The 19,903-nt window shown below is 33.5% G+C and overlaps 3 protein-coding genes across 3 annotated transcripts in view; 2 read left to right on the forward strand and 1 right to left on the reverse strand.

Annotated features, from left to right (window-relative positions):
* The window catches only part of LOC123718231 (protein enabled), a 45,944-nt gene extending 42,275 nt beyond the window's left edge, over positions 1–3,669 (reverse strand). Inside the window, exon 1 of the mRNA XM_045674714.1 lies at positions 3,269–3,669. Coding sequence (XP_045530670.1) covers positions 3,269–3,273 — 5 coding nt within the window. The 5' untranslated portion in view covers positions 3,274–3,669. The remainder of the gene's footprint in view (positions 1–3,268) is intronic.
* A 211-nt stretch (positions 3,670–3,880) lies between these two features.
* LOC123720590 (tubulin-specific chaperone E) lies at positions 3,881–8,975 on the forward strand. The gene is made up of 7 exons (XM_045677268.1): positions 3,881–4,316; positions 4,757–4,863; positions 4,996–5,175; positions 5,460–5,871; positions 5,955–6,086; positions 6,989–7,145; positions 8,517–8,975. Exons 1-7 carry the CDS (start codon positions 3,972–3,974, stop codon positions 8,828–8,830), a joined length of 1,647 nt encoding a protein of 548 aa, XP_045533224.1. The 5' UTR covers positions 3,881–3,971; the 3' UTR covers positions 8,831–8,975.
* A 208-nt stretch (positions 8,976–9,183) lies between these two features.
* LOC123720530 (ADP-ribosylation factor-like protein 13B) lies at positions 9,184–19,137 on the forward strand. Its single transcript, XM_045677182.1, has 7 exons — positions 9,184–10,194; positions 10,864–10,963; positions 11,502–12,072; positions 13,502–13,655; positions 15,943–16,083; positions 16,573–16,688; positions 17,813–19,137. Exons 1-6 carry the CDS (start codon positions 9,846–9,848, stop codon positions 16,683–16,685), a joined length of 1,428 nt encoding a protein of 475 aa, XP_045533138.1. The 5' UTR covers positions 9,184–9,845; the 3' UTR covers positions 16,686–16,688; positions 17,813–19,137.
* The last annotated feature ends 766 nt before the right edge of the window (positions 19,138–19,903 follow it).

A 19,903-nucleotide genomic window follows, 5' to 3' on the forward strand; every position in this document is an offset into this window, starting at 1 on the left:
TTACTCAGCGAATTCCTTGAATCACGGTTTAACGCAAATCGTCACTTTGGGTATTTTTATCTTGACAGTCAGATAGGCTTAAGATTTTAAGTATCAACACATTTGTACGTTAATAGCAGAGTTTAAAGTCCTGTAACGGTACAAAAAAATTAAATTCCAAAATTTTATCCCATTATATGAGAATTCAAAATATTTTCTATATTACAGATTATATAGTACATGATAAAAATCGTTATTATTTTAAATAAAACCAAACGCGAACTGCGATCTATTTTAAATAGTTAGTGTGGAGTTTCTTGCCCATTCTTCTTCACGAACTACCTTTTAGAAGGCGCAACTAGAATCATCTTTAGATTTTATTAAACATTCAAAAGTGCCATTTTAGGTGGTCTAATTGGAATATATTTTGACTTGACTGTAAATGTGATATTTTGCAATGCTTTTGATATTTTATCCAATATTCAGGTGACTAATTGGTAATGTATACTAATTGCTATGTATTCAGTAACATTATGTTAATTCATCAATACATGCTGGTTAGAAGCAACCCTAACACCATACTCCCCCATTAGAGAACAGATTAAGAATTGTATGCTGCTTTTTTTTTCATTTCACTGCTCTTTTTTCATTCCTCTCTAAGTCAGTATTAAAATAATAAGGCTTTCATATTGTTGCATTACTTTTAAGATACACATGTAATTATAATATCATAAAGAATAATTCCACCAATAATAATGAAACTGTCAAACATTAACAATAAAGATAAAATACAATTTATATATCTTTACAATTCATTTCGCGCTAAATGTTATTCCTTTAAAGCTATTAATGAATTTACTTCCCCCAGTATAACAGCAAATACATAAAAATTTGCAAGTTTCAAATTGTATATTCAATTACTAATATGAATTACATTTACTTATTTATATAACTTGATATTGTTAATGTTTCATTACAATATAAAAATGGTTAATTATTCAAATTCTTAAATGTCTTTGTCCACCACTATTAGCAATGTCACTATGTTTCAATATGTAGCTTAATCATCACATTTCCTACATTTCACATTCCTAAGGCCCCTAGCCGTCATGTACAAAGCACGCAGCATAAATCTAACATCCGCGCGATTATACTATTAGCATCCACACTGGACATGGATGATTCAAGTGTTAGGTCAGAACCCTACATGTGAATTGAAGATAAACACTCCAAGAAGGCAAAATAAAAAATGCTAATGGTACTCTGTCAACACCAAATGTATTATTTAAACATAATATCAACATGGTTGTTGGTAATTGTCTATTAAAAATAACTTTTAAGATAGAGAACTTTTAAAACATTTTATTTCCGACCAAATTTTTCATATACATTTTCATACTTGAGTTAAATGTGATTACAATCTCTCAATCCTCTGTGAAGGTGAGTTTCAAGTTAATTTTTAGACATCATATACATTTTTGTAAAACGAAGTCATATATTTAGTACTTGCATGATTAGCCTACCTAGTAATAACATTGGCAACACATGAGTGTTATAATGCAGCAATCAAACCAATTATTGATGATGATTCAACGCTGATTAAAATTATAGAAACATGTACTTCCCACTTCCATTAGGTATTGTAAAGTATCTAAAAATCATTGTTTTGGACAAATACTAAAACAAGATAAAAACAAAAAATTGGATAAAATAAAATAAATTTCCTAAAAAAAACTTTTACAGCAACAGAATATTTTTTTTTGTAGTAATGTTTTTCTGTACATACCAGTGAAAATTTAGGACAATTTAAAAAGGATGCATTCAAGGGGAGTTATAATTGTCATTAATAGCAGCATACATGTAAATTAAGAGTGAGGATATGGTAATTTAGGTGTTAATTTAAACTATAAATGTTTCATTTTCTTTTTAAATAGGTGAGCAGTATATAGCAATATCTTCCTTCGTGAGCAAATCATGAATTAACTAAAAATCAATTATCTGATCTGAGAGGTACAAATGACTATTGAGTTACCAATAACAAGTTTTAATTTATTGCCACTGACTCACCTTGATATGGAAAATCTGGTTTTAAAAAATGGATTCATTGACAAATATAATTCTTATACCAAATAAGTTTTTGATACCAGTTTAAAAAAGTATTGCAATATTACCATTAAATTAAAATTGTTATTTAACCATTTTTATGTAGAAAATAAATATATAGTATCCAGGGAAAAAAATGATAATAATGGAAAGAAGTATTAGATATTTTTACCTTCTACACTCCCCATGTGTTTTAAAATAATTCCCTAAACTAAATTTACTCAATTCAATAACTAGAATATATAGACTGTCATGGATTGAATTTGACCCATGAAATTAATTATGATAATGTTATTATGATTATATAACTTAGAAGGTTGGGAAATATTTGCCAAATAATACAATACCTATTATAGTTTCCTATTAGTATAATTACAATCCAACTATATATTATCTAGCATTTTAGGTTTATAATAGCTAAATTAAATTATTGAAACTACCAAAAAAAATCTTATACCTATAAGTTAACATAACCATTGCTTTCCATTGAAGTTAAGAAGAATATTACTTTATTACAAATTGGTAATAAGATAAGACACTAGTCTGATCTCTATCAGTATTTAATTTTCTGAACTCTATTGTGAATATTTTTGCTAAGTCAATTAGTTGATATAATATCAAAGGTAATAAATGTTTTCTACATAATACAGTACGAGCTTCCTTGTTAATAACACTATATAGGGAGTTTATTTTCCCAGTACAAACCAACCCTTGGGAGGGGAACACCACCCCAATTCAAAGAAATTTCGTGTCGCGCTTATTCATTAAAATTGATTCAAGGTCATCGCAACCAATCATGAGGGTACTAATATAATCCCTAAACCTTCGTGTGGGGTAGTCTCGGTAGATCACAACACACATTAGAAATCAATAATAACATCAAGCAAGAAACTTTTCATTCATAGAATACGCGAATACGGTAAAAATATGATAACGAATTATTGTTTTTTTATGCACTTCTATTCATAAAATTGATAAATATGTCCATAATTACGAAAAGATCGATGGTCCATGACGAGAATGTTTACTTATTTTATGTCGGTCAAACACCTTAGAAAAAAACGAAACAGATTCACGAGATGAGTAAATATTTAAGTTTAATTATAGATCGATACATGCGTGCTGATATTAAAATATATTTATTTGTTTTCTGTTTAAAAGCTCTCCTTAAACGATTGGTACATACCTCATTTTGCAAGTCCTATCCTTTGTTAAAATGAACCCTGATGCACTATTGCACGGCACTGAACAATTGTTCACTTAAAAACAGCATTATTTCACAATCACACAATAACATTTCCTAATTATTGACTGGAGTAAAAGTCTGGCACTTTCAGGGTGGCCATTTTTGTCAAATATCAAAAGCTCCGAAGTTTTTTTTCTTAACAATTTACGTTCCGATTTTCTGTTTTCAACTTCAAAATACGCGCAAGACTAGAGGACGCTTGCTATGCGAACCGAAATTCTTTCATGTAGCGGGACGGTAGACCGTAAAAATGAGACAGCAATGAGTACAGATAATATCTAACGCTTTACAATCAACAATAGATTGCTCAAATGAGTTACATCATATAGTATAACTTGTGATTATAGAAAGTGAAGCGAGAAATGAGAATGACTGTAAACTACTGATATCAAAATAGCCTTGCATTTGTGTGATTTTAATAAGACGTACAGTAGCACAGCGGCTCGCTTATTGACCATAGACTATGCTTTTATAATTGACAATCAATAGACATCTTATATCTCATAACTGACACATACTTTTGTTAAACCACTGCTATTTTGACAGTGACATTCGATTGTCGCATTTGTATCTTGTAAGAAAAAAAATCAATCAGACTGTTTTTCTTTTGATAAATAGTTCCATTTTTAAATTTGTTGAAATAATGGTGGGCGCAATGCCTGTAAATTTAATACCAAAATTTTGTAATAGTGCAATGAACAGTCATAATGGTGACGATGATGAAATGCAGGTGACGATCGGTTGTAGGATCAAGAGTAATGATGATTTTGGTACTGTTAAGTACATAGGTGATGTCCAAGGATATAAAGGCACCTGGTATGGAGTCGAATGGGATAACATAGAACGTGGAAAGCACGACGGAAGTCTTGACGGTATCCAATACTTCAAAACAACTCGACCAGAAGCAGGGTCATTCATCCGCCCTAATAAAGTTTCTCCTATGAGAACCTGTGCTGAAGCCATACAAAAGTACTATGGCGATCGTGAGGTATTTATTTGTGATCATTATATAAAAATAATTACAACTATGTTGTTAATTTTATTATTAATATTCCTATCATTGAATGAACTGAATTTCAATATGTATGATTCACTCACCCACACAAAAGAAACAACTGCTTCATTGTCTTAGCAAAGATTTTTACTCTTGAAATCTTCCATAGAAACTGAAAGTATACAATACAAACAATGTGAATACTAGAATGTTATAGGTCTTTGTCAAATGGAAATTGACCTATATATGTATGTAAGTAAAAGCCAGTTCTGTATACATACAAATCACATCTAAATGCTGTTTAAAATTATTTATTATTATTAAAAATAAATCTTGAATCACAAAGAGGTTTTAAATTGATTGAGGATATTAAAAAAATAAGAAAAGGTGCCTTTTTATCAAAATTGCCTATTTTAAGTATAACTTATTTTTAGGATGAGACAGTAGCTGCTCATCGCAGAACTGTGATCAATGAATGGAAAAGAGAAATGGGTGCACCATTTATTGAAATGGTTGGTTTTGAAAAGATACATCAAAAGCAGTAAGTAGTGTTTATATTATTAACTTAAAAGTGTGTTATTTTCAACAGAGTTTATTTTTATTCCATGTAAAATTACTTTCAGTAAAGAGGAGAAAATGTCATCATATTAAAGTCAGAGAGTTTTCATTTCAGAAAGTTTGACCGTCTTCAAGAAGTGTGTGTTCACGATCAGAATGTTTCAAAGGCTGGTGACCTAGCAACTCTGTGTCCAAATGTGAGAAGTCTTGATGTGTCACAAAATCTATTTGCAAACTGGCGGGAAGTGATTAATATATCTGCACAGCTACCTGAATTGAATGAATTGAATATCAGGTATTTAAAATTATTAGTATCCTATTTATAGGTATAGTCAAAACTGTTTACGATCACATCATTTAGAAAAATATAACGGTAATATTTACCAATATCAAAGGTCCCAGCTGAATTCAATGTATTATGTTCTTAATAACAATGTCATTGGCTCTTACATCTATCTATATATTTTTATGACTAAATATGAGTAGTTGTTATAACAGATGCAAAATAAATGCATTGACTACTGATTGTATACAGTTAAATTTAATAAGGAGTCTTAACAATATTAATTTGTGTTACAGCAAAAACCGTATGGCAATTGACATACCCGTAGAAACAATGCTACATCTCTCTATTAATTTTGCAAATTTAGAAAAGCTCAACATATCTGTTTGTGACTACAATTGGTTTGATCTTCTTGCACTCTCGCACCTTTGGCCCAATATCAATGAAATCATAGCTGCATATAATAGGATCAAAGAAATAACGCCACCAGATGTCAGTTTGAGCACTTTATCAGTTTTACGCTTAGATGGCAACCCTATTGATTCATGGGAAGAAATTGTTCATTTGGGAAGATTAAGAAAATTGAAAGTTCTTAGTTTAAATGATTGTTTGATTGAAAGTATCCGGTTTAACAATGACCCTGGCAATGCAAAAGATCTATTTGAAAATTTGGAGGTTTTGTTCTTAAACAGAAATCGAATTCGTGATGTAAGTTAACTTAAAAAATTTACATAAATTTCTCAAAGTACAATTTGTAGTTCCAAATTTTAAATGTAGTACAAAATTTTCAGTGGCAGTCAGTTAGTGAATTGAACAAATTAAAGAATCTCAAAAAGCTTTACTTCCTGAAGAACCCAATACAAGACTCTGAAGACTATGACACTGGCTCACAACTGATTATCGCTAAAATTGGGACTTTACAGGTAAGCAACTTGTAACCAATGCATTACTTTCATTTAATTACACAAATTATGATTACAATATCTAATATTGTAGTTTATTTCATTACAAGTGCGGGAAGCCTGTCATTGCCAAGAGTTCCGACAAATGTCTACAGTCTAGGTTGATAGTCGAAACAAGTTGCAATGACGGTTCCGCACGTGTACTGAACAACTATTTTGAAAAATTAAGCAATTTAATACAACTATTTGCATTTTTCTCTTCTAAATTCGTCATATGTAGCGACGTTTTTACTTTTCCGGTAAAATGTTCTCCGAAGCATTTTGTGCAATGAGTTCGGGTGTAAAATAATGTCAAGATTATGTAACAAACAACTAAACTCGCAAGAACATTTTTGGAAAATCGCGCCAACCGTAAAATAATATAAGCAGAGATTTTTTTGTTTGTTTTCTACACCCGTTCTGGGTACGCAAAGGGAATTATGCCCATACAGCCAAGTCTTCAGTATAACTTTTTTATTGATATGAAATGAAGTGAAACTTAACCTAAGGGAGCGTTCAAGTATTACGGCACGCAATTTTTGGCTATTATTGAAATAATTGGGGGGGGGGGGGGGGCATGAAACGCACCGTAACGTTTTCTCTATCCAATAGTAAAACATTTCGTGACCAACCCCAGTGACTATACCTAAAATTTACCATTATGTGCTGGAAAGTCGAAAATAATATTATCAATAAGGCCACAAGAGGACCACAAATTCGTTAGTATAGTAGTATATTCGAGTACGTAAAAGGCAAAGAAAAAGCACGAGTGTGTATTAGCCCACATCCCGAACGCTATACATCCCTGCATACGCCACTTTTTGAGCAACTGTATGAAAAAAAAAATTTGGACGTCTTAAATATTTAAAGTAACTTTTTTTCAGGAACTAAATGGAACAATAATAACTCGTGAGTCACGCCGTGGAGCCGAATATGACTATTTGAAACGCTATGGAGCGGAATGGAAACTAGCGCAAAGTGACACTTGCAAGAAAAAGGCTTTTGACTTGGAGCACAATCGTTTTCAGGAGCTAATTGATAGTAAGCTTTTGCTATAATATATTGTATCGCGTTATTTTTGATTATTTGTTTTTTTGTAGCAAATTTACGGCGAACAAGCTAGAGACTATCAATAAAAAATCACTATGGTCAAGTGTAAAATTCTTCTTTGGTACCTCTTCATTGCTAGGGGTTGGCCGTTTCGTGAAGCGTGTCTTTTCCTATGTCCGATGAAGCAACTCTTCCGCGATCGCAATATCCGTCCACCTCCTTTTCCTTCTAACAATACGTCGTTGACCCTGGATTATACCCATTGTAATTAATGAGGGAGGTGGTAGTGGTCATGGCGCAACATGTGGCTCAGGTACTCAACTTTCTGATGTTTCGAGTTCTGCATAAGTTTTCTCGTTAGACCTTCTAAGCGCCGGCGGGTATCATCTCTATTGTTCAAGCCTCAGCCGTACAGAACAATTAGCCCTATGTAATAAAGGAGAACTCGGATTTGGATTTTAATGACGTGAAGACGGTACAAAACTTTCTTCTTGTTTTTGAAAGATCCTCGGGAAATTTCAATTCATCAGGCTTTACTCGTTTGTAAACCAAGTTTCCAAATTGTACTTGTATTGCCGCACTTGCTGCAACGTCTTATTAGATGTTTCAACAAATGACCATCACCTTCGTCTTCGCTGCGTCAGACCGTCTTTTTCGATAGTTTCGTGAAATGTTAGCAAACAATTAAAGATCGTCCATTGATAAGGCTATCAAAACAGTGTTGTCTGCATAGCGAATGTTACCTTTTTTTTCGTGGGAAAATGCGTTACGTATACCCTCCCGCGTCACCGTTGCCTCTTGTTGAAGGGTTATCTGGAACTCGTGGCTGTGCATTCCGTTAACTACTCTACTACTCCAACCTCTAACCACTCAATGGCTTCTGAAGTAACTATTACTTCGGAATATAAATTGAATGAAGACAATATACAACTTTGACAAACACCACGTTAAATACAGATCTCATCCGTTTCCTCCTGATGTACTTTCCAGGTGTTCTATTAAATAATAATAATCAATTTAGTAACTTGTAAGTTGAAAAACTACTTTTATATGCATTTGTCGCATTCCTAAGTAAGACTGCGTTGGTTATATTTATACAAGCCACAGCGTTTTTCTAATGTAACATGTGACATGTTTTTTTGATTACATATTTATGTGAAAATAAATAAATTTAAATGTTAAATAATAATAAAAAATCTCAAAACATGAAGTTATAGCAATAATCTAATAAATTACTATATACATATCTATATCTGTTTAAGGAGTTCCGCGTTTTATTGACATAAATTAAACTAAATTAATTGATAATGTCTCTGCTCTTTATTATGGTGTTTTATATACATACTTTTAAAATTCTTTCAGAATATGGCATTCCCGATGACAGTCTGCTTGTTAAGCAACAGAAGAACATGACACTGACATCACAACTTTTGGAAGTTACTTTACAAGATGAAAATGGCAAAGTATTGAAAAAGAAATTTCCCTCAACAATGGCAGTACAAAAATTGGTTACACTCGCTCAACGACTTTTCTCAAAAGGCAACACCAAACATCCAACTTTACACCTTCTATATGATAAAGATAATGGCTCAGAAATGGAACTGGACAATGTGATGAAAGATCTAGCTTACTTTTCAGTTAAAAGTGGTGATGCAATAATTGTCAGATTTAGATAATTCAAATTTACTGATATGGCAACACAAAATGTATGTTATTATTGGCGAGCAATTATTAACATTATACTTTCAAAGTTTAGCTTTGTAAATAACAAGGAATTGTACCTGTATTTATTTCAAGAAAATAAAAGTCTTACGTATTTTTCTTAAGCCTAACTTTTTTAACCTAAATCCTAAAACGAAATATGTACATTTTATTCAATTGTTTTTAAATGGTGACTATTGCGGACAAAAGACAGGTAGTTAGTTGCTCCAGGGATCGCTCAGATGGTGAGCAGGTAGCGGAAGTCGAGTCCCGTTAACAGAGGGTACTTTTATGCCTTAGTTTGTTATTATAATTGTATACTTTGCCAGATAAATTTACGTAGCCGTCCGGACGGACGTTAGTAATTAAATTTGCTTCGACTTATACGTTGTAAATCTCTACCGGTGACGTTAGACGAATTCCGAGAACGACCGTGATTTTGATCGAGCCATACGCGAATAGTTTCGTTAATTACTTATTATATTGCGACACTAAATAGTAATATTGAAGGTGAAGTTAGTAAATTCTTTGTTATTGGAACACCTGTAACCTTGGTTTATCTATTTAACAACATTGCTAATGATAACACATTATGCGTGCCTTTAGAAGTTATTAACTTTTTAATGGTGATCTGAATACACTTTACTTAGCTTGCTATGTTGGCGGAAATTTTTGTGTTTAAATAAGCTTTTATTCTTTGAATTTTGTTGAAAAATAGTGTCGAAATACTATTTATTACGGGTAAGAAATTACGAAATTTTTGTGTTATTGTGCATATAGAGTGCAAACTCGTATGTAAATGGTACTTATTGACTTTTTGTCTTTGGAATATTACTGGCCGAATACTCTATTGCCATTGGTAACCATTGTGTCAACAAAAGAGGTAGGTAACAATACGAATGGCGGCACGTTGCAATTTCAAAGTTCTGTGAAGAGTTTATGATAAAATCCGTGATATTATTGCCAAAATAGTGTGCTAAAGTTTTTATAATGGGTAATTGTTGGGGCATATTCCGGCGGCGTCGTTTACGCCGTCATATAGTGTTAATTTTGATCGGATTAGACAACGCAGGGAAGACTAAAACAGTGAATAATTTAGCAGGCGAAAATGATGATAAAGTTTTACCTACAGTTGGTTTTAAGGCAGTGAATCTTATTCATAAGGATACGCCTGTAACAATATATGATTTGGGCGGCGGCCCGCAGTTTAGACAGATTTGGTCTCAATATTACAGTGAGGTACATGGTATAATATTTGTAATCGACTCGAGCGATTATAACAGATTGGAAGAATGTAAAGTCGTATTAGAAGAGGTTCTATCACATGATAAAATATCGGGTAAGTGAAGCGTTTTTATTAATGCCTTATCACTGTATCATAATTGATTGTCACGGTTGTGTAGTAGTTTTTTAAATTAGTTTTCCTGCAGTATGAAGTAAAATAGAAATTATACTTTCAATGTTATAATCGGTTTTTTTATCAAATATTTTTTTTATCAATATTATTTTCTAATTTAGAATATTTAACTTTGATTAATTCATAATTTTATATAATATTCAACTATCTGTTATAAAAATGATGATGAATATCCATGTATTCTAACTGTTTACTTATACTGTTTTAGATAAAAGGTTGAATTTATTAAAACTAAACAAAGTGCTAATCTGTCTTTAACCATAACATCAATTGCGAATTTACCTCTTAACTAAAATTATTTTCATTAATTATTATATTAATATATTTAATAATAGAATATTTCTTTAAATAAAAGTAGGTATCAGCAATTTTATTTTACTTATTTTCTTAGCTATAACTTACTTATTATCTCATAATATGATTTACCTAATCTCACACCGTTAAAAATAATTAAAAACACAATCCATTTTATAGCAGATTATTGCTACTGTTAGTCTAGTGCTAAATTCAATCACTATCATAATTTTTATTGTGTTCTAATTTTAATTTAATCATAAGAATTATTCTGAATCTAATCAAATAAAAATTCAGGTAAACCAGTGTTAGTTCTGGCTAACAAACAGGACAAAACAGGAGCTCTTGATGATATAGATGTTGTAGAGAAACTAAATATAGAACCTTTAGTTAACAAGTAAGTTTATTTTTATTTTTTGTTACATCTTAATAGTGTTATGTTACAAAAAATGTTCAATGTGACTTCTGAATTTATGGAAGTGGTTAAGATTTAGTTATCTGTCAATAATTATTATTATTAAGTGTCATTTATTACTTGAAACATTAATCCCTCCATCTTTACAAAATATATGTATATTATTAAAATTTTATACAGTAATCATTATAAATAAATAAATAATGTATTTCTTTTTCCAACAACCTCTCGCTATCTTGAGCTTTTTCTCACAAACTTCTTCAAGCTTGTCAGCCCACCATGCAAATAGGCCTATCTTTCTTTTTCTTGGTGGCTACCCTCTTTGTCCACCTGCCATTGTTTATGCGAGCAGTGTGGCCCGCACTTCCACTTCAGGTTTCTGCCATGGTATAATGCATACATAACTTTTGTTTTATTTCTTATTTCTGTAGTTCATATCTTGTCCTTAAGGTTTAAATATTGTTTAAACACACACACTATGTTTCATATCATTTCATATATTAATATACATATATTACAGATACAGATGCCCTACACTAGTTGAATCTTACACAGCCGAAGTATCATTTACAAATTCAAAAAAGCCCAAAATCGATCCAGGCCTTCGGAAAGGCTACCAGTGGCTCCTTAATTATATAGTCAGTCGGTATGGCGACATCAACCTGCGTGTGCAAACAGATATACATGCCGAATTGGAACGTAGACGGCGCATGTTTACAAAGTCATCTCGAGGCTCTCAGACATTTACTGCTCACAGCGATGACATAGCCACTCAAACTGGATTTGAGAATCCCAATTTTTCGCTTCCAAAGGATAATGGACTGATCGTAGTTAAGCCTGTGAAAGGCACAAGTGACTCGACAATTACTGTGGAAAGTATGGATGACTCTGATAGCGTAATTAAACCAAAACTGTCGCCTTTGTTCGGTCGAGCGAATACATCTACTACGGAAACTGTGAAAATAGAATTGGAGCCGAGAAACGAGTTTAGGAAATTGTCGCCGATCATCAAGAGGAGTGCCGGGGCTGGGGTTAACCATATTGATTTCAAGAATCGACCCCAGTCGAGTCCAACTAATAAGAGTAAGACGGTATGTATAAATTGTTATTAATTTCGTAATTTAATCATATTTTATACAAGATTATATTTGTGTTACTTTATATAGTAATATCAGTTTGTGCTCATCAGTGATTAGCTGGTTAAAAAGCTCTGTCGGATCGTGAATCAAATTTACCGACAGCTTTTCTTCTTGGTCTCATGTTTCTGCTGGCGTACTGCAGGGTGGTATACTTACCCCTCTTCTTTTCGCTTTTTATAAATTCTATTACTAATACTATTTATTACCTTCAAAATTACAATCAGTCTACTTTCAACGAATTGCCCTCTGCTATAAACTTTGATTTAGACGAAGTTGTTGAAGTAAATCGTATAGTCCGATAGACCCTCATAAGAGCATTATCATTGGAAGTGCATCGTATATTATGAGAATATGCTGGTCGATCCCCCAGATTACTATAGATAGTGCCGTCATTCAATTTTGCTCCACTGTTAGGAATCTGGGCATTACTTTGGATACTCCGTCTTGGCAGGCCCAAATTAACGAACAGAGAAGAAGGATCATTTCTTCTTTCGCACTAAATAGTCACACAATATTCTCTTGCTCATTCTCTACTACTTTATATCAGATTCATATTTGAATTTGAGCATATTTCGGAGTTCCGAAGAAAGCCTAATTGGATATGCATTCGATTGCGGCTCTAGATGCACATAACATACAACCTCTCTATAACATTATTTTTAATCCTAAAATTCATAGATACTTAAAGCAAAATGTTATGTTCCTCTCTGGCGGTAGTTTTGATTTGCGTTCCTTCGAGTCAATCTAATTATTGAAACCCCTACTCATAAAACCGAATTCTACCACTCTTGCTGTACTGTGCAACGTAACCTGCTTTGCTCAGTTTTTAAATTTATCTTCTGTGTCGTAATTTACCTACTTATTATTAGTGACTATTTAACCATTAGATTAGCTCTTGATTTTACTTTTTTTTGTTATAGTTACATGTTATTTTGTTAATGAATTATGCAATTGTACTTTACCCTCTGTTGGTGTTTCATGTTCATGTTATTGGTCCATACTAGCTTTGCCTGGAAGAAATTTTCACTCCCTTTTTTAATGATTAACAGCGTTGGGGATGTAAACAGAACAACATGACATCATTTTAACAAATAATCAAACTTGATAGACTTGACTTGAATCTTGAGTGAGACCGAATGTTTTTTTTTTATTATAAAACGTGGCAAACGGGCAAGATGCTCACCTGATGTTGAGTGATGGCCCATGGACACTCCCAATGCCTGAGGGCTCGCGTTGCCGGCCTTTTAAGAATTGGTATGCTCTCGAAGGACCCTAAGTGGAATAGGTTCGGAAAGGTTCGTACTTCGGTGAACGGCTGGTTCCAAATCGTAATGGTGGGCGTTTTTTTTTAATTAAATTTGATTTTTGTTCTTCTTTCCAGCTATCATCAATGGACTCATCCATACAAGAGGATAAGGCGAATGTAATGTTTTCCGACAGGAATCAAACTTACGACGCGTTCAATAAGCACCGTGTGTTGATAAATGACGCTGAACTCTCGCAGATGCATCGGGAAATCGTGTTGACTGAAAGAGGTAATTTATTTCTTCCGACTTTACCTTTAAAGAAAGGTATTGCTGTACTTCGAAAAGCCGTCAACGCACTGGCGAGCTTCCCGATCGTGCGGCATTTAGTAATATTAGGTAAAGTTCCCTGTGTTTAATAAAAAAAAGTATTGTTGTAGCTCAATAGTCCGGCAACGCACACGCGGGTTTCCTCTTACGGCATTTAATTAATATTAGCTAAATTTCGCTCTGTTCAGTAAATAAACATTCTTAGTGTTTGATTCCTGATAATGTTTTTTTTTATATAAATCACACTTCGTTACTTAAATAGTACGCACAAAGGCAGGTAACACAAATTATTACTAGACAACGGACGGTCTTATTGTAGCACGGAGCACCTATTTCCTTTGTTAATCCATTGTTTAGATCTCTAAAGAGAAATCTAACTACCTGCGCGTGCTTTTGTGTCCTACCCTCGTAGTTTGGATAATACTTTTTTTGTTAAAGAAAATAATAATATAAGCCCCTTTTAATTCCAATCATTACAAAAGTGGAATATACAGCTTAGAGCCTGTACAGAAAGCGTGATAAACGCGCGTCCTGATTTGTACTGCGTCCAGATGCGGTGTTCCGAAGCGCGAATGTCATTAGACGGATTTGGTCCACTCGCCACGGACACACGCGTAGTACTGGACGCCGCAATGGGGCTCGCGTATTTCGACTCGCGCTTAAAATACGCATGGAAACGCAAGAGCATCTGGACGCGATGTACATTTTTTTTTAAAATTTATTTGGACCACATAATTAGGAAAACGCATGATATAAATTGACATATATACAAAAATATTAGGTCCTTACATATGAAATTGGCGTTTTGTCGTACTGGCCACTTTGACCTCAAATACCTCCTCTTTGGTTAGTCCTCAAATTCAATTGCTATTTACTCATGTATTTGTGCTTCGATGACCGTCATTCATTTGTTTTTTTCTGTTTGCGTCACTCATTTTACAAAATGGAAAACTTAAAGTATCGCCTTATTTACGAGTACAAGTTCCGCCATGGCACTAGTGCTGCGGAAAGGACTCGAAGGGTGAATGATGTGTATGGCGGTCATGTTGCGAAAGAAAACACAGTTCGTTTTTGGTTTTCGTTCGTTTTCGTTCTGGAAATTTCGATCGCAAACCACGTCCGAGTTAGCTGCAGGCTGCGGTGTTAGTGATAAAACTGTTTTAATTCACTTGAAGCAAATTGGGAAGATTAAAAAGCTTAAAAGGTGGGTACCTCACGAATTGGCTGAAGCAAACCGGCAAACGCGCGTCGACTGCTGCGTTACATTACTGAATCGGCACAATAATGAAGGTATTTTAAACCGACTTATCACCTGTGATGAAAAATGGATTCTTTACGATAATCGGAAGCGCTCGGCGCAATGTATGGATCCTGGCCAGCCAGCCAAATCCTGCCCCAAGCGAAAATAACCCCAAAAAGTTACTTGTAAGCGTTTGGTGGACTAGTGCCGGTATTGTTCATTGCAGTTTTCTCAAATCTGGCCAGACTATTAGGGCTGATGTCTATTGTCAGCAATTGCAAACTATGACGGCTAAACAACCTAGGCTGGTCAATCGCTCCACGCCACTGCTACTTCACGACAACGCCAGACCACACACTGCACAACAGACGGCTACCAAATTAAAAGAGCTTCAATTGGAATGTCTAAGACATCCTCCGTACTCTCCGGACCTTGCTCCAACAGATTACCATTTTTTTAGAAATTTGGACAGCTTCTTGCAAGGGAAAAAATTTAACTCTGATGGGGCAGTCCAAATCGCCTTCACAGATTTTATTGATTCCCGTCCGACTGTTTTTTTTAGTAAAGGGATCAATGAACTACCTATGAGATGGCAAAAGTGCATAGAAAACAATGGCTCATACTTTGATTAATTAAATATATCATATTTAAAAATATTCGACTTTTTGTTCCTCCCATACAAAACGCCAATTTCATTTGTAAGGACCTAATATAAAAAGCGGTGCCGTCACTATAACATGTGGACACGACCAGCGAAATCAAGTAGATACAATAAACAGTGTTAATACAAACAACCATAAAATTAAAAATACAAACTATAAAAGAAGTAAACATGTATAACAGTACTAATGTACTACATATGTTACAGTATCTCGAGAACGCGCGAGTGGACACGCCCGTTAATTTTACTTTCTGGACAGGCTCTTAGATTTGTTATCCTAATATTGGTTAAAGAATATGGATCGGTCCAAATGACAATAAAATATATTTTCTTTAAATCTTCTTTAGACCACACAAAGACGGCGTCATCGGACATAATCCCGGGGACCTCCAGTCTCCCTTTAAGCGCTCGACCGGCTTCCGCCTCTCAACTGGTCAGGAGACAACTCGAGATCTGTTCACAGCATCGCCGTCGGCTCAGCTTGAGATGTGAGTTTAATAAATATACTATTTATTTTCCGGTTCCCAGGTGCCTTATTAATCGAAATCTCATTTTGGAGCTCGACATGTCTTCAAATCGACCTCTTTTGTCTCATTATATTTATATATACTAATACAAGCCGGTTTCCTCACAATATTTTCCTTCACCGTTCGAGCGAATGTTAAATGCGCACATAGAAAGAAAGTCCATCGGTATACAGCCGGGGATCGAAACTACGACCTCAGGGATGAGAAACGCACGCTGAAGCCACTAGGCCAACACTGCTCATCAATTTCAGATATTAATGATGTAAATAAAAGCAAAAGCTTTCGTGATCATTTGATTAATAGGCAAGTAGGTGATCACCCGTCTCTGCCTGACACACGTCGTCCGCTTTGTGTCTCTTCTTGGTTTCCGTCACCGTACGAGCAATAATTGTTAAGATTCACGATGGCCCCTAGGCCAATATTGATTGAAAACACCTTCCTCAATTTCAGACATGCAACGTAATAAGACTAGTCCGGTGCGTACTTCGATGCTTCTGTATGAACCGGGAAAACAAAAACAACTCGACAAAGGAGATTTTGAACACGCCGCTACACTTACTTAATAGGTAACTTTATTATTTTAAAAATCCGTTTGTCTTAGAAAACGGCTATTTTTGTAAGAAAACAATTTTTTAAACCGGATTTCAGCTATTTGTATTATTTACTTATAATTATATGAGTCATTTCTGCAAAAACCCGTCATCTTTTAGTCGATATCAACTCCGCGGAGATAAATACAGATAATACAACTTTCTCTACAGCTGTGATACTTTTTGACATTCAACACCTTTTGTCTTCAGTCACCGTGACCACGCACGCGCATTAATATTATGTAAAATAATTATAAGTTTATAATAATACAAATAGCTTTAATCCGGTTAAAAAAGTATTTTCTTTCAATGTGTAAAAGCTATGTTAACCAAAGACTATTTTTGTCTTTGTTTAGTAGTTACATATAAAATAAATCAGTGGCGCTACAACCTTTTTTAGGACTGGGCCTCAGATTTCTGTATCTGTTTCATTATTTGACAATGTAATAGACAGGTAGGTGATCATTCTCCTGTGCCTGACACACATTTGCGTGTTGTTCCCACGAGAATGTAAGTGCGTTCTCCTCACCATGCCTCCTGCTGTCATGTGGAACATGGTGTGATAGTTGCAGCTCCTTACAAACGTTGTGTAATACAAAAACAACTTGGCGATTAAAAAGAGTGGCGGAGAGTTTATTACCAGTTCTTCTCTTCCGTTCTCCGCGCTTGATTTGGGAACTGGCAGTAAATGTAAAATTAATGTATATTTTTTTTGTTTTGACGTTCATAAGTGTACATTATGTTACCTATATGAATAAATTATTTTTGACTTTGACACGCCTAATGGATATAAATATCACAAAACTTTGTTAACCGTTCGAGCGAATGTTGAATGCGCCAATAAAAAGAAAGTCCATTAGTGCACAGCCGGGGATTGAACCTACGACCTTAGGTATAGCCACTAGGCCAACACTTCTCAGTAAAATTTCATATATTGGAATTTGATAAACAAAAATATTTTCCAATAATTATGTAGTTGGTCAGTCAGTCATGAAAAAACGATTTTTTTATAATTCGACGTTTCATGGGATTTTTGAACTAGAATTAAAACTTAAATCTGCTAAAATTAGTCTTAAATAAGTTTTGATTATACTTTACAGACTCCCACTTTCGGCTGTTCAATTGTCAATTCGAGAATATTGAAGTTATTGTTTAAGATGTTGATTTATAAGTTAAGAGAGAAATTTATGTTCCTTTATATTCTAAGAAAGTTAATAAACATTGGTCTCCTTTACCTTTTAAATTTTTTTGGCTAATTTAAATTATATTTAATATTTAATTTGTCGAGTAGACGAAAACTATCGTGTCTATAGTTTACTTTGCTAAACGGTAACAGTTGGAAGTCTGTAGTCGTAAAAGGCAAATGAATTGATGCTATCGTACTTTATAGAGATATACCATCGTAACCATGGTAACCAACTATAAACCACGCTTCATAACGCCGAGCTTGGAATATTCGATAGTTTTCGTTGTTCGATGATTTCACCAATTTATAAACCACTAAAATGTAAAAGTTAATTCCTGAACGCGTCTTATAAGCTTCAAATAAATAGACTTTGGAACTGATGGGTGCAAAATATTAGCCATTTAATTATTATACATTCAAAATTGGTTAAATAATGATACTATGGAATTTAGGGACCACTTCTAGGGATTTTTTTTTGTTCATAGATTTTTTACGGAGCAATTTTTTTTATTCGAAAATTGTAAAAGTTATAAAGCTGTGAATTTTAGTTTTAGTTAATAGGATAAGATTTTTATTACTATTTTCCTGATGAGGGAACTGAACAATTCGAAAATATTCAACTTCCTTTCAGATTAAAATAGTTTTTTAATAAGCACCATGTTGCAAATAGTTCTTTGTTATAAATGATTACAGGGTATGTTAGATGATATAGACATAGACACAAAACAGTGTTCAATTAGCCCTTTTCGATCGGATACTCAAAAGCCTCCCTCGCGTCTCTCAGCGATAACCCCAAAAACTAGTGCACGGTTTTTGATGCGATTCTCCCCAATTGTCAATTACGAGGATATAGATATATATATAGATTAACCCGTAAGAAACTGAGAATGGGCGCTAGTTAAGTTATAAGTGGAAAGTTATTTTCACACTTAACTAAAGCATTTTGTCTCTGTCATACTGTGTATACAATTGACTAGTTTTTTAAAATAATGAATATATATAAGATGATAAGAATTAAAAAAACTAAGTTACGTTCAGAAATGGGTCTGTCTCTAGCGAGATTTTTTGTATTATAATTAAACTTTCAACTAACTAAAGACTTGGATTCTGTTTTAAATTTGATTTTCCGATCGTAAAAGTGGTTGTTTTCTAAAATAAATTACATGTGATTTAAATTTGTCATAGCAAAGTAGTTTTGTATTTTGTATACGAAGAATATTAATAAATAATATAGATATAGTGTGTTGTTCTTTCTCCTCTTTGTTATATTTCCAATTTTCCTCTTAAAATTAACATATACGTGATTAATATAAATCCCCTGTTTCTGTTAATTTGTGTCTTTTTTAACTTAAGTACAGTGCCACATACTTTTCTTGGTCGGTAAGAGGGTCGCTATCATGGATATAAGTATTGCCAGTAAATAAAAATTAGGCTAACTTAATAATTTATTGAAATGTCTTAATAAAACAATGTAGTATCTAGAATACCTAGGCTTAAATAAATAGGACACAAACTTAGGAGCAACTAATATGATAGGTTTTGTTATCTGTACTATTCAAATAATATATTTTTAGGACACCTAGCAGAACCGTTCAATAATTAAAATATTGCCATTGTAATTAATAATGCAAAGGAACATAAATAAATACAGTTAAGTTGGATTTTTACTATATGTTGGTACATAGCAAAATTAATTATTGTTCGCACCAAGAAATTACAGAAAATTAACAATGTCAGTCTGACATTTCAAAATGGCGACGGTAGTACCAATTTCAGCCGCCGGCGAAGAAAACTATGGTGGATTTCTTTACGTCAAAGCGTAAACACATTTGACAGAAAGGGACAAAGCGTAGCTTAGTTACAGCTAAAATGTAGGTTTTATGAATAATGCGGTAACTTGCTTTAGAAATAAAAATAATACATTTTCTACATTCATTTATTTTCACATATAAATATATGATACAATAATCAGTGTTGGCAGTGTCGAAACTTACGAATCCCAAAT

Source organism: Pieris brassicae, chromosome 2 (genome assembly GCF_905147105.1).
Source record: "Pieris brassicae chromosome 2, ilPieBrab1.1, whole genome shotgun sequence".
In the NCBI taxonomy this organism is placed as follows: Eukaryota; Metazoa; Arthropoda; class Insecta; order Lepidoptera; family Pieridae; genus Pieris; species Pieris brassicae.

Coding starts and splice junctions, on each gene's coding strand:
- LOC123720590 (XM_045677268.1), top strand. CDS start 3,972: ATGGTGGGCGCAATGCCTGTAAATTTAATACCAAAATTTTGTAATAGT. Junction 4,864..4,995: donor GAAAAGATACATCAAAAGCA/GTAAGTAGTGTT, acceptor TTTTCATTTCAG/AAAGTTTGACCGTCTTCAAG. Junction 5,872..5,954: donor ACAGAAATCGAATTCGTGAT/GTAAGTTAACTT, acceptor CAAAATTTTCAG/TGGCAGTCAGTTAGTGAATT.
- LOC123720530 (XM_045677182.1), top strand. CDS start 9,846: ATGGGTAATTGTTGGGGCATATTCCGGCGGCGTCGTTTACGCCGTCAT. Junction 12,073..13,501: donor CAACTAATAAGAGTAAGACG/GTATGTATAAAT, acceptor TCTTCTTTCCAG/CTATCATCAATGGACTCATC. Junction 13,656..15,942: donor AATCGTGTTGACTGAAAGAG/GTAATTTATTTC, acceptor AATCTTCTTTAG/ACCACACAAAGACGGCGTCA.